This window comes from Balaenoptera borealis (assembly GCF_965194805.1).
Source record: "Balaenoptera borealis genome assembly, chromosome: 5".
In the NCBI taxonomy this organism is placed as follows: domain Eukaryota; kingdom Metazoa; phylum Chordata; class Mammalia; order Artiodactyla; family Balaenopteridae; genus Balaenoptera; species Balaenoptera borealis.
Window position 1 is genome coordinate 23,413,815 of NC_138862.1, and position 15,982 is coordinate 23,429,796.

Genomic DNA, 15,982 nt, shown 5'->3' on the forward strand with positions numbered 1-15,982 from the left:
ACTACAACATGAACTACTGTATTTTGATTTTCCTACGAAAATACATGTTTTTCAAAGCAGAAAAGAAAAGTTGTTTTAATAAACATACAAAATGAGAATAACTTACATTCAATATCAAGGTACATGCTTTTTTGGTGCCCTCCAATTCTACTTGCAGCTTCACAGTCATATCTCCCTGAATCTGACAACTTCACATCCTTAATATGCAGTGATGAGCTTCTGTGCTGCCCTCTGACTTCGATACGTCCGTCTGGGCTCTGTTTACATTGATTCAGGAAAAAGAAAGATTTTATGCTTATTTTGTGTAAAATGATGAAACATATTGCATTTATCATGGACACAATAAATGAAAATAAACTCTTACCTGTATTCATTTTTTATTTCAAAAAAGTAGTGTTTATTTATACTTTACTGTTTTTAGCTTATCCATTTTACCAGCCCACTTGCTTATAGGGACACTGACTTGTAAGTAGTAAAAACTTAAACATAAGTTTTATCAACCTCTTTTATTTACTATGCTTTTTGCTTTTTATAAAGCTAGTATGTTCTTCTAGGAAGGATTTTGCTGTCTTTCAATTGTGTTCTTTACAAACATAGCAAAATGACAATAATGCCTATTCAATTCTGGCTAAAACCTACCAGTGAAAATGATATTCCTGCTGTATTTTAGTTTTCTATTTCACTACATAAGGAGGATGTATCAAGATGTATGACAATTAAAGACTTTAAGAGGAATTTATAGTTTTCATTTTTGAATGAACACAACAGCATTGCTCATAAGCATAATTGGTACCATATGCATCATAGATACACTATTAAAAACACAGCATTCTTAGGAAGTCATTGGAAACAATATGGAAATTATTAATCACTTAACTCCACAAATATGACTCAAATCAAGGAATTGCTTATAATCCAATAACATATAGATTATATTTCAAATAAGAATTATTGTGTGCAACACAATTATAGAATTTCCTTAAATCTCTTAAGTACCTTTATAGCACACATATTTAAAACAAGAGATAGTTTATTCACTGAATTTTACTCTGTACTATCAAGAAATACAGTGAACTTTTAGCACTTTATAACTCATTGGAAACATCTGCTGTACCATTATTGAATTAATTCTTTTTAATATTCGAGGTTTTAGTGTTCAACAAAATATTGTATATCATACATTCAATTGAAATATGTATGTTATTATAAACGGTATAATGGTTGTTTAATTTTCCATATGACAGATTTGAACAAATTTCAATACTTGTGTGTACTTTGCATTATTAAAATGATGTTTAACTATTTTCCTTTATTAATATTAAAAGACTATCTTAAAGCTCTTTTTCAAACATGTTGATTGGGGCACAATATGGTTACTTTTTTGCTTTTTAATTTTATATAGGAATGCAATCATTATACAATCCTATCACTCACTCATAATTCACTATCTGGAAAATGGTCTTCAAAAACCAAGAAATAAACAAAAGCATATTAGGGATGTATTATGCAACTCAGATCAAGATTTCTATGTCAAAAATATGTTCCCCACCTCCCAAGTATTGCTAAAGAAATAGTAAGGTGAAGTTTTCAAGCAGAAGGGCATTCTCTTCTGCCAAGTTTTAAGATGTTCAGCTGCCAAACCCATTTACTTAATTGAAAGAAAAGAAAAAAAAATGTAAGAATCCACAGAAGTTAAAAATCAGAATGAATAAACCCAAAAGCAAAATGGCCAACTGTTATACAAGGTAACTAACTGCTGTTCCATAACTAAATAGGTATTCTTTGGTCCTTATCTCACTGCAACTCTGTTCATCATTAAACCCTATTGAACTATATCCTTCCTTTCTTGTGTGCCGACTTCCCTTGGCTTTCAAGACACCCACATGATCCTGATTTTTCTCCCAGTTCTGGCTGTAGTTTCCTTGGGTTTGGTTTTGGTTACAGCCTCCTCTCTTCCTCGGGGCTTCTGTCCTGGACTCTAGTGTCTTTTCAGTCAATACAATCCACTTAGGCACTCTTATCCCTGCCCACATCGACACTGATGATCTCTAGTCACTCTTTCTCCACCCAGGATCCTTCTTTCCCTGGAGCTACATAACTAGATATATCACATGCAGGGCAAGTCCATTTGATATATATCTCAAAGTAGCATGTGCAGATGAATACATCACGTCTTACCCAGCATCACCTGCCCTCTCCCAGTTGTCTTTCCATGAATGATACTAATTTGTTCCCATGCCCCAGGCTATACCATGTCCTCAGTCTTGGATCAGTTGCTGAACATTTATTCATCTATTTATATTCTAAATAATGATAAATCTCAGTTTATCATCTTGCTCGACATTATGATTTCCAATTTTCAGCAACTGTGTTTCCATAGACCTATCTGCTCTCTGCCTCTCCATTTACAGTTTTAGCTGTGCTGCTAAGTCGGAAGGATATTGACAGGCGTCTCTGGATTTCAGAGAGAACAATCACATTCAGGCTGAATGTGACCAAAAAAGACTCCCTGACTCTGCGAAAGCCTTCAACATTATGTTATTTCCTATGTTTCTCTTAGCAAAAAATCATTCCAGCTGCAGAAATTATTTCTTGTGTAGCTAAGAATAAGTATTTTTTTTTAAAGCAAACTTTTATTTCTCATAACAACTTTATGAAGGTTTCACATCCCTGGACCTCATACTCTATAATTACAAATAACATTGTATTACCTCCCAAATAAAACCCCAATCCATTAGCCTGATGTTTATGGACTTCCATATGGTATTACCTTTCTGTTTAAGCACAGTTTACAATTTGGATACTGTTAATTTGGATTCCATTTAATGTGAATTATTTGTATTGTCATGAATGTCCTGTGCTTTCTAAGCAGGCTTCACACATCTTTCTCAAATCTTTCCCCCTTTATCTCTTCCATATTTACACGGCAGTATTCTACCATCATTCTTTCAATTTCTTGGCCAGGTATCAATTTATATTCAAAATAATCGCTGGTTGACTTATATACATACATATATAATGTCCCTGTGCATTTCTTGGGACACATTGCTTTTTCTAGTCTTACTGGAACTTCAGATTTTATCCTGCAGTTTGATATTATAGTTGTACAAATGCGAGAACATTTTTATGGTACTTTGTGTGAAAGTCACCTGGACTAGTACCTAGGACAGAACCATTACATTCTAAAATTTTTATAAAGCAAATTAAGATATAGTGAAATGTACATATCATTGAATAAAGGAAATGTAATCCTTCAGCTATACTTTACTATGGATTAAAAACGTGACATTTAATATCTTAATTAGGATGTGACAAGATACATTAATAATGATGCGAAGCAAATTTTCCTTCTTTCATTAGGGAAAATATTGTTCTTTTGCACATTAAAAAGTAAATTTACCCACCTTAAAAATCAACAGGTCCTTTTGTTATTATGATATGGTTTTTGACTTGTGGACAACTATCCGTGCGTGTAAAGTTAGCATGCTATTAGTAAAAATGGTTGTATTTAAAAGTTTTTAATAATATATCTAAAATTAATAGAAATTCCGGAAGAATAGAATTTCTTCTGGAATGTATGTGATTCATTGAGAAATTGTAAGTCATTTTCAGAGTTGGCATTGGCTTTGTAATAATGCACAATATGCATTGACTAGAAGACCAAAGTCATTTCTTCTCATTTCTGACATTCCAAAGGACATCTTTCTCTTTGTGCTACAAAAAGGCATTACACATATCTGAAAGAAAATTCATTTATATCTTGGCTTTGATTCACCACCTACTGAAGATTCATTTAAGACATCTGATATTTGACTGAGACAGGTTAATGGGTGTATTAGTTCTCCATCTAGGATTTTCAGTTTCTATCACTGCATTAACATGATTAGAAAGTGTCTGAGTGTACATTATTATTCCAATCCTTTACAGAAGGACACTCTCTGAAATTTAACTTGATATTATATCTTTTGCCTTTTCTGGAAGGTCAGCTTAAGTACTGCTTGAATAGTATTTCAATATTTTTATAAAATGATTATTTATAGAGTTTATTGTCCTTTCAATAATCCCTTAATCAAATATCTATGTGATAACTACCATCTTCAGTTTAGTTCAAACATAAATATTTTGTTGTACATTTTAATTGTTGGGCATTTGAATTTATATAATGTGTCATGTTTATTTTTGTGGCTTTACCTGACTAGACATTTACTGCCAAATTTGGGATCCAATTGTAGTGCACAACACATCTGAGTTGGACAGTATTCCCTTCTTTCTTCTTCCTCACACTTTTGTCTTTGAACATTTTTAGAGTCATTGACCCTTTGGCCTTTTGAGAAAATTGTGGATCATGTCACTTAGTTACCCAACATTTTTTCTGTATATGTGCAATTGTTTCACAATAAGCATCCATGCGCTGGGGATATAAGCTGAGCAAAATAGAATAATTTCCGCTCTTCCTGGAATTTAAGTTTAACCGAGAAGACAGATATTACTTCTAAGATATAATACAAATAAACTCAAAAATACCACGTAGGAACACCACAGTTTCATTTTGGGGGTGTTAATGGAGGGGTGGGTTAGAGTCAGAGGTATGTTCCTTGTTAAACCGAAGTGTGGATTGGGATCTGGAAATGGTGAAATAGGGGCAGTGTTGTAGAGAGAATTCTGGGCATATGCCACCAGAAGGCTTATGAGAGAACGGAGAGAACCCAGTAGGTGCAGAGAAGAGACTGTGAGCACGTGGGATCTCCTGACATTGGGCAGGATGATAGAGAACACATGCAGAACCCAAGACACATGCAGACACACAACAAATTTGTACCCTTTGACTATATGTTAGTTTTTTCTCATTGTATGCTATGCAGTTTTGGGGAAGCGATTTTTTATTATATATTATGTTTTCATTATTTGCAATGCCATTAAATCTCTACTGAATGTAAATTAAACAGCTTCAAATACATAGAGGTAGCAGCAAGGCATAACTGCTAAATGTATAAAAAAAGAAAACAGACTCTTTCCAAACGTTATTGGCATTAATTTACCCAAACTAACTTCTCAAAATCATGACAAAGTTTCATTACATTCACTAATTTCTGCAAAGAAATTTAAGCAGAAATATTGTCTTGCTCTTATAAGATTTCTATATTTACTCTTAGTTTTAATGTCTTTCTCCTCTGGGCTTGATCCCACCTTCCTAAGTGTATTCCTATTTTGATGTCATGAAATAAACTTTTGTACAATTACCATTCCTCCTAGCAGAGTAAATTGATGAAACAAAGAGTAATACGTCCAATAAAATTTCTTAACTTATGTAGTTTCTTCACTGGTTCTAGGACCCTTTTCTTCTCTTTGCACATACAGTCAGTAATTTATTCAACAAATAGGAATTGAATATAGGAATGAATAACTGCTAACATATACAATAGGTGATAGTTAGGTACATACTAAATATTTTACATTTATTAGTTCATAATACTGCTATGATCCTCATAATAGTGCTATGAGATTGGGACTAATATCATCCCCATTTTAAAGATGAGAAAATGAGGCACAGAAACATTAGATAACTTGCCCAGGTCCCACACAGCTTATAAGTGATAACAGTGGGATGCCCAGGTTGTCTGGCCCTGGAGTTCATATTCTGAATTACTTTTGCCATATGGCCCACTACCTGGGCCATAACTATGTGGCTGAGTTACACACTGTACCATAGCTATGTGACCGGCACTATGCTGGGTTCTGAGGACAGAAAGATGGATAAGAAAGGCAAAGCCTTTAGTCTCAAAGGTTAAAAGGCTTAGAGGAAAATCATAAATTTCATCTGACATAGATGAAATTAAGGAAGAACACCTAGTACAGTCTACAGAGGTAAGGAACAATTACTTGCAGATATTTCTGCCTAAACAGGGTCCTGAAGGATAAGTAAGGCACCAGACTGGCTGTGTAATTTCCAGGGCCCACTGAAAACTGAAATGTGAGGTTTTTTGTTCAAAAGTTACTATGAATTTTAAGACAACCACAGCAGCACTTTAAACCCAATGCAGGGCCCTTCTGAGTGTTGGGCTCTGTGCAACTGTACATGTCACATATCCATGAAGTCAGCCCTGGCCAAGCAAATAGGAGGAAAGTTAGGAAGGAAATGGGAACTACATAGGTCTGGACTAGAGGGGAAAATAACATGTTCAAAGAGTTGAAAGAAGCTCCCTAGAGCTGGCATATCCAATATAAGGTGGAGAGAGGTGAGAGGTGAAGTGGCTGGAGAGACAGACAAGAATGCCAAAAAGAGCCTCAAAAGTCGAGGGAACATTGACAAAAACATGAAAGGATGCCCAACATCATTAGTCATCCTGAAAATGCATACCAAAACTCCATACTACTTCATGCCCTCAGGGATGGCTATAAACAAAAAGACAGGTAATAACAAGCATTGGATAGGATCTGGAGAAAATGGAACTCTAGTGCACATGTGGTAGGAATGTAGAACGGTGCAGGTGCTTTTGATAAAATGTCTGACAGGTACTCAAAATGTTAAACACAGAGTTACCGTATGATTCAGCCATTACACTCCCAAGAGAATTAAAGATCTATGTCCACACAAAAACATGTAGTACATAAATGTCCATAAGAGCATTATTAATAAATCCAAAAAGTGAAAGCAACACAAATGTCCATCTATTAATGCATGGGTAAATAAAATGTACTATTTCTATATAATATATATATTTCTATATTATTTGTCAATAAAAAACATGAGGTACTTACACAAGCCACAACATAGATGAACCTTGAAAAACTATGCTAAGTGAATTGAAGTTAGTAAAAAAGTCCACATTTTGAATGCTTCCATTCATACAGAATTTCCAGAACAGACAAATCTATAGATACAAAAGTGATTGCCTAAGGCTGGCAGGTAGTGGTAAGGTGACTGGGGAGTGACAGTCAAGTGGAGCGGGACTTGTTTTTTGAGGTGATGAAAATGTCCCCAAATTTATTGCGTTGATGATTGCACAACTCTGTGAATATACTAAAAGGCAATTTATTTAATTTTACCCTTTGATGGGTAAATTGCATGCTATGTGAATTATATGTTAGAAAATATTAAAAATTAAAGCCAAAAGAAAGAATATGAGTGTTCTATAAAGAACTGGAAAGGATAGGCAAGGTTTCAGGCCGAGGAGTAGGGAGAATGCATTTGTTATTTGAGAGCATCATTCATGCCTCAGGGTAAAGAATAAATTTGAAAGGGGGAAGAGAAAACACCAAGAAACATACTGCAATGATAGTGTTCTGGGAAAAGGTAGAGGTAGATGAGATGGAGAGAAGTGAGTGGATTCTAGAAACATACTGAGGGAGAATCCACAGCATTCAGTGAATGTTTAAATGGGAGCTGGTGATGAAAGAAAGGAGGAAAAGGATGTGTTCAAGTTTCTGTCACAGATCCCTGGATGGGAAATCTGATCTATTATTAGTAGATTGTTGTACGCATATAAAATTATACATATATATGCATATATTCAAATTTGACCATAACAAATCATACTTTAATAACGAGCATACATTATATTCCATATTATATACCCAGTACTTTACTATTTGAAATTGAAATGCTACGATAATCAGGCCAAAAGCAGAATAAACTTTTCAGAGATTTTAACTTAAAAAAATTAGAGAAGGTGAATTCCAACTGATAATGGTCAAAATGCTGGTTATCAGAATGTGACCTAAATATTTTGTATTGGTGCCTGTGCGTGCTGCCTTCTTTACCTTAATAGTAGTTAAGACCAGAGACTACAGAACCAAATGGGAAAATTTACATCCTGTTTGTGCCATCTATAAGCTTTGTAACCTGGAGTCAACTACTTAATTTAGCTGTACCTCAGTTTCTCTCTCTGTATAATGGGTTTAAAAGTACAGCCTTTATAGTATTATGAGGGAGATTAATGATTTGAATATTTGAAAAGAGCTCAGCACCTGTTAAGTGGTTGGCAAATAAATTGGCACAAAACATCTGATATCCAGATCTAAATGATAAATATGTGAGTTTACACAATATCCATTTCATTGTGAGGTCCAAAGGCATTCTATCTCAAAGGGAAATGGCACCTCTCCTATCTTCTTACTTAACAGTGCATTACTGTTGCTAGACTTTTCTCATGATTCCTTGAACCACATGCCAGTTATTTATTTATAATATTATAAAATATTTATAATATTTTATCAATGAAAATATGTAAGATATTCAGTAAAAAAAAAAATTAAAATTAGGATGAAAAGCTACTATAGGACAGCAAAATTACTAAATAAATAATAAATGATAAAACATTTCACATATAAATGATTAAATTGCCAAATAATGAGATTTATATTTTATTTCATCCATAATACTAATAAAAAATCCCTAGATATTGAATTTATCTGTAATTGCCACTACGTTTGTGGATGGTTTGGCTGTATGCTTGACCCTGCCCTTCATCAGAAGGACCTTCCCTGCTCAAATGCCATGACTTTGGTGTCAAAAGCATTGTCTTGTAGGCTTTATACAGACATAGGCTCTGTGTCACTATTCAATGGTTTTAAATTTGTGGATTCTAATGACTATGTATCATTTCCAAAATATATATATTAGTTAAAGCTGTATTAAGTATCCTGACCCCATGTCTATATCACTATTACTTATGGTCATTCATTGTGATTGGAGTTCTAAGCAAATAAATTAGGAGAGGAATGTGCTTGTAGTGTGGCTGATCATTTTAATTTTGGCAACACCGTTGTTGACTCTGAATGACAAGATACTTATTTTTTTTGTTGTTTCTTGAGTGTATGTGCAATTTTAATCAAATATGAAGATATAACAAAATATTTGATATCAGTGTTGTTCAGAAAATTCAGCACATAGGAATTCAAGCCATAAGTATGGGGCTAGTGTAGAAAGCCAGTAGGCTTTCGATCCATTTAAAATGTCATTGCTTTCCCCAAGGTTAAGAAACCATGAAAAAGAGGATGATCACTATTGTTTTTGAATTTCCAATTTTTCTGTATATCCTTCATAATGGAAAATAAGCAAAGAAAGAAAACTCCTTATCAAAAAATCAATAAGGGATAAAGAAGCCAAGAAGAAACTTAAATCTAAAAGTTACATCCTATCTTGAGCTAAAATTTAGTTTCATGGCACACAGCAATGAGAAGATAGAAAGGAGGTCTGAAAGAATGAGGCACATTATACATTGAAATTCTTCCTATTCAACATTTATCATAAGATGGTCAGGTGTATTGTGATGATGTATGCACATAATTGAACTTACCTTGTGAATACTGATATCACATTATTACACCATACTGCTCTGGAAGTAACATAATGACTAAAATATAGACTCCATTGTTTCAAAGCTTTGAATAAGCCATAGGTTTGGTTCAATTTTTTTTTTAATTCAGATTTTAAAATGCTTTTTCTTTATAACATAAACATAACCAATTGGAAAACAGATGAAGTGCAATACTAAAAATATTAGAATTGGAATGGCATAAGTTGATAATGACTGAGGCTGTGATAGAACGTGGGGTTTCATGATACCATTCTCCAGTCTTTGTTTTAAATATACATCACACATTTTATCATGGGAGTTTTAAAACAGCATAACCAAGATGGGATGTGTTCCTTTAGCTGATTTTCTCAATTGTTAGAACATATAGAGCAGAGCGGAACCCAAATTAAAGTCTAGAGCATGCTGCTGCAGCCTACTTATAAACCCATAGATTTTTGTATTGAAAGCCCTGAGGTTTTGCTGTCATTATTTTGCAGTTATCACGGTGCAAGTTGGCTAATAGACAGTACATAAGTTTTGTTGCTTTTCCCTAGGTCTGGTTAGAATTACTTAAGATTGTGTAGCCTCAGTGCTAGATACATGATAAATGTTATTATAATCAGTGATGTAGTTAGTAACCAGTGTCTCAGCGGTATGGCAATCTTGTCCAAATTAGAGACAAATGAAAGATTTTTGCAAAGCAAAAAGCACAATATGCAACAGCAATTAGTACAATAATGTTAAATGAAATGTTTAAAAATTGCCTGACACATAGTATATATTCAATGTTAACAATAGTTATTATCCTTTTCCTATAGTATATCTTTATACAAATTCCTACAACATGTTCTGTAAGGGAAAAATTACAGTGTGAAGAAATACAAAATATTTTGGGAACATTCTTTCTTTGCTCTATCTAGTGACACAAATAAGGGCCCTGTTCTGAGCCTTCTTTGGCCACCACTCACTCAAAGCATGAAAAAGACACAGGACTGCTCTAAGTATATGTACGTTTTCTTCCTGTCTATGTTTCATTTGGATAAATTGTATTTTTCTGTCTTTGATTTTACTAGACTTTTCTTCTGCAGCATCTAATCTTCTGTTAATCCAATCCAATGTCTTTTTTACTTGACATTTTTTTGATCTGTAGAATTTTGATTTAGTCTTTTACTTTGTCATGTTTCTCTGTATTATGCTCATGCCTTCCTTTTATCTTGTAGTACATATGCAGTATATGTAAAAAAAAAAAAAAAAAAAAGATGTTCCTATCTACTAATACTGTTGTTTGTGTCAATGGGTCTGTTTCTATTGATTGATTTGGTTTTTTCCCTATTATGGGTTATATTTTCATGGACCTTGTATACCTCATAATTTTTTATTGGATGCCAAACCATTGAGAATTATATACTTTGATATATATATATATGTATGTGTATATATATATATATATATATATATATACACATACATATATATATATACGTATATGGTCTCTTTTCTGAGATATTGTTAAGTTACTTGAAAACAGTTTTATTCTTTTGAGGCTTTTAAACTTTGTTAGGCGAGCTGGGAGCAATCTTTAGTTTAGGACTAATTCGACTACACTACTGAAGCAACATACTTCAGTATTCCAGTGGTTCTTTCTGTGGCCTTGGATAGTTTCCTCACACACACATACACTTATCAATACTCAGCTGAAGACTCTTGGGGAAAGTGTTGAAGATCTCTGGAGCGCTCTCTGTGTGAATTTCTTCTCCACAGAGCTCTCTCCTCTCTGGTACCCCATCCTGTGATTTCTAGCACCCTAAGTCATTCAAACTCAGAACACTGACTCCTCAAATAAAAGAGTCAGACTCTTCATCCCTGTGCTACAGCCTGGAAACTCTCTACACGGTACGCTCGACCAATCGTAGGGGTCACATCATTTGTTTCTCTCCTCTCATGGATCAATATGCTATCCATCATGACATAAATTTTGTCTGTTGTCATTGTTTAAAGTCAGAGTATAAATCAAGCCCTTCTTTATCTAATATGCCTGGAAATATACGCTCTAACAAGTATTTTAAATTGTCACTAGTCCCACACTTAACATCAGAAAATGCAATGCATTTACCATCTAGTGATCAACTTTTGTCACATATATGAGAATTCTTATGGTATACAACACATCGCTATTAACAGCATCACTTTTATCAGACTAATACCACAAAGTAGAATAGTACCTGGCAATGTATGTGTATATTTTTCCTTCTTTTAAAAAATCACATCATTTCAAATACACATTAAAGTATATACAACATAGGATATATAAGAAATGTTATGAAAATAATGTGTATAATTACTGTCATATGTACTGGCAGTGTTATAGCAAATATATGCTCCTTTTTTAACACACAGCTATGCTGAGTGACTCATATACTTTACTTCAGTGCCTCATTTTAGGTGGGAGGCTCAAGAAGATAAAAAATATTTCTTATCTCTTCGTTTTGAACTCTTCTCAGGTTGTCTTACTGTCTGACAATTATGCAATTAACCTAATTATTTTAAATAAAAAGCACTTTATTTATTGGAAACATTTTATATTATACATGCACATAAACACCAAAAACTAACAATACATAAAAAACACAGTTTAATCAAATCATTTTGCTACATAGACAAAGAAACAAGCTACCTCTAAAAGATGGCTAAAAAATAAAACCGTGTATAACATACACGAACTCCAGTGAGCTGCTTTAGTTTGGTTTTCGTTTTGGATTTTGTTTGTTTTGTGGTAAAGTATCTATTCATAAAGAAAAGACAAATTAAAACAAATACTGCATATACAAACTAAACTTTCTATAGTTTAGAAGTCTTCAATTAAAAGAGAAGGTACTCTCCAGAAAGGATCTAAGTTATCAAGGTGATAAAATAATGCATAGGAGAAAGAAAGGTGGAAATGTTAACAAAATTTATTTATTTTTTACCAAAAGCCAAATGGTGTATTAAGACAGTTTCAAAGTGTGGAATCAATGAATCAGTGCTACAACTCTAAACCATAGAAAGGAAAAGATACAGTGTGGACTTTGTCAAAACATTAAAAGAGAAGGTAAAGCCTATATTTCTATATTATATTATTTTATAATAAAAGAAAATTATGTCTCAGACAGTTCTGTGATGAATCTTTACATGATATATATCAATCATCAGATGATAAAAATTTACAGACATTATCATTAAAGGGGGGCTTGCTGTAAACAGAGAGCCAAGAAGCAGAGATGGTCTGGGAAGTTATATTACCTTTGCTACAACAATCAAAAATCGTAAGAAACAGCCCTCAACAAGTTTCTAATTGTGTGCTGGGATATGCAGGTATGGAATGTGTAGTAAATAATTATACTACAGGGCAGATTGTTGTAAATTATATGAGAAGGTGTTAGAATAGTATACTTCATAGCACGATGTGCTATCTCAAGATGCGGATCAAAACAGCCAGCCAGGCATGTTTTCTGTAATATAGGAAGAGGAGATCCAACATCTCGCTATGGTACACACAGGAAATGTGTGCAGTTCTATTGCTTGCTAACTTCCTGCTTCTATAAAATTTGTCTATGGAAACTCCTTAATTATCACCATTTCTATCATTTGGTCTCAGAGGATATTTAATTTATGAATAAGCAAATTATTAATTCACTAAGCAATCAGAGGATTATATATATTTATTCAAATTGTTTATCACTGAGTGTGCTACTATTACTTTAGCATTATGTTTTTTCTTTTTAATTTTTGTCCCAGTAGCTTCACACCTCCTATGACTCAGACAGATGCAGTGTACTTCAAAACTGAATGCAAATATCCATATAGTAAGTCAACTCTAGTGTTCTGTACACAGTTTAAGTTCTTATCTGGTTTCAGATTTTGTAATTAAAAGAATAGCGGTCTGCAATTTATACTTAGTTTACCTAAAGAATTCAACAATTAACCTAAACACACACATAGTTAAAAAACAATAGTCTTACTATATTGACTTCAGGTTGGCAATCAAGGACTCCCTCAGCAAACTCAAAAGTGCTGGAAACTGCGATTAGTACATCAAAGATTTGTGATAGTTTTCACTACACTTATGACTCACAGTGTACATTCAAAGTTGTAGATGGATAAAGTACACACACTATTGAAAATCTTCCAGCACCAAGGATTGATGGAGGAAATGTGAAATCTTATTTGGTTGAAATTAATTGATCTTAATAGTAGGATTTGAGGAAAAAATGAAGGCAATAGAGATTTGAAGAATGGCCTATCATGTAGAGCAGTGTAGGTAATAAAAGGGATTTCCAAATGATATGAGAAGCTATTGGAGGCTTCTGAACAAAAGAGTGATATTATCTGGCTTATTTCAAATGGATCAATTTAGCTCTTTTAATGAGAATAACAGGGGGCAAAGGTGAATGCATTAAAACCTCTTAAAAGTTATTGCAATAGTCTAGGCAAGTCACTATGCTGGCTTGGACTAGAGCAGTAACAGCTGCGTTTTGAGAAATGATCAAATTTTTAATATATTTAAAATAAGGCTAACAGGATTTAAAAAACTTGAATATGTGTATAACAATCAATAAGTCAAAGATTACACAAAGAATTTTAGACTATAGTACTGGAGGGAAGGAATCACCATTTAATGAAATTTGGATAACTGAGGGAGAAGCAGAAGTAGAGATAATGTATAGAGTGGACTGGATATTTTCAGTTTAAGATACTTATTTAATATCCAAATGGAGCTACCTGGTAGACCACTGGATACAGACAACTAGGATTTAGTGGAGAGGTTCATGTTGAAAATTTGGAGTTTACTGAATCCAGCTGGTAATTAAAGCCATGAGACTAGATGAATAAGTCAAGGGAATAAACATAGTTAGAGAAAGGAATCCAAGAATAGACCCCAAACTAGGGCCCTTGATAATTTAGAGGTCAATTAGAAGACAAAGACTGATAAGAGAAAAAACAGGAAAGTATACCATAAGCCAAAGACCATGCAACAAGCAGAAAAGATCATTTAATTGGATCAATGCTTCTCTTAGGCAGAAAAGTAAAATCAGGACTGCTAATTTGGGATAAAATTTAGAAAAGTGAATGTTATTAGTAAAAAGCTTTCCAAAGAGTTTCAGTGGAGTCATGTGGTCAAAGCATGACTGGAGTATATTCAAGAGATAATTCTAGGAAGAATTTAGAGAGAACAAGATTAAACAACATTTTCAGGGGACTTTGCTATGAATAGAGGATAGAAATCAGATGGGATTTGGAAGCCAAATGTAGTAGCTATCTATCTTTCTAATATTTGCACAGACAAAAATATATACTCATATATGAAGGATATGTGGGTATAACTATAATTAACTACACTGTGCATTTCATATCCATGACTCATTTATTTTGGACTGGAAGCTTGTACTTCTTAATCTCCCTCACCTATTTATTTCCTCCCCCCACCCAATTCCCCTCTGGCAACCACTTGTTTGTTCTCTGCATCTATAAGTCTGTCTCTGCTTTGTTATGTTTGTTCATTTGTTTTGAGTTTTAGATTCCACATACAAGTGAAATAGGATTTTTGTCTTTCTCTGTCTGAATTATTTCTCTTAGCATAATTCCCTCTAGGGCCATCCATGTTGGCAAGAGTTCATTCTTTTTTTATGACTAAGAAATATTGATATGTCATGTCTCCTTTATCCATTTATATATTGATGGGCACTTAGGTTGCTTCCATATCTTGGCTCTTGTAAATAAAGGTGTAATGAACATAGGGATGCATATATCTTTTCAAATTAGTGTTTACATTTTCTATGGAAAAATACCCAGGAGTGGAATTGCTGTATCATATAGTAGTTCTATTTTTAGTTCTTTGAGGACTCTCCATACTGCTTTTCATAGTGGCTGCACCAATTTACATTCCCACCAACAGGGCACAAGTGCTCCCTTTTCTACACATCTTCTCCAACACTTGGTATTTGCTGCCTTTTTGATAATAGCCATTCCAATGGGTGTGAGGTGATATCTCATTGTGGTTTTGACTTGCATTTCCCTGATGATTAGTGATGCTGAGCATGTTTTCATGTGCCTGTTGGCAATCTGTATGTCTTCTTTGGAAAAATGTCTATTCTGGTACTTTGTCCATTTTTTAAATTGGGTTGTTTGGTTGTTTTTGATGTTGAGATGTATGAGTTATTTGTATTAGATATTAACTTCTTAAAGGATATATGGTTTGCAAATATCTTCTCCCATTAAGTAGGTGACCTTTTTGGTTTTTGATAGTTTCCATCTCTGTGCAAAAGTTTTTGAGTTTGATATAGTCCCATTTGTTTAGGTTTGCTTTTGTTTCCCTTGCCTGAAGAGACAAATCCAAAGAAATATTACCAAGATCGATGTCAAAGAGTTTACTGCCTACATTTTCTTCTAGAAGTTTTATGACTTCAGGTCTTACATTTAGTCTTTAATCCATTTTAAATTTATTTTTGTGCATGGTGTGAGAGAGTAGTCCAGTTTGATTCTTTTGGATGTAGCTGTTCAGTTTTCCCAACACCATTTAGGCTATCTTTTCTGTATTGTATATTCTTGCCTACTGTGTCATTGATTAATTGATCATATAAGTGTGTGTTCCTTTTTAGGCTCTCTATTCTGTTCCATTGATCTATGTATCTGTTTTTATGCTAATA

General features: G+C 33.7%; 1 protein-coding gene across 4 annotated transcripts in view; it reads right to left on the reverse strand.

The window, feature by feature from the left end:
* The window catches only part of NCAM2 (neural cell adhesion molecule 2), a 494,475-nt gene that overhangs the window by 139,426 nt on the left and 339,067 nt on the right, over positions 1-15,982 (reverse strand). For all 4 annotated transcript variants that reach the window (XM_082391901.1, XM_082391902.1, XM_082391904.1 and 1 more), the window contains exon 9: positions 107-257. In XM_082391901.1, coding sequence (XP_082248027.1) covers positions 107-257 — 151 coding nt within the window. The remainder of the gene's footprint in view (positions 1-106; positions 258-15,982) is intronic.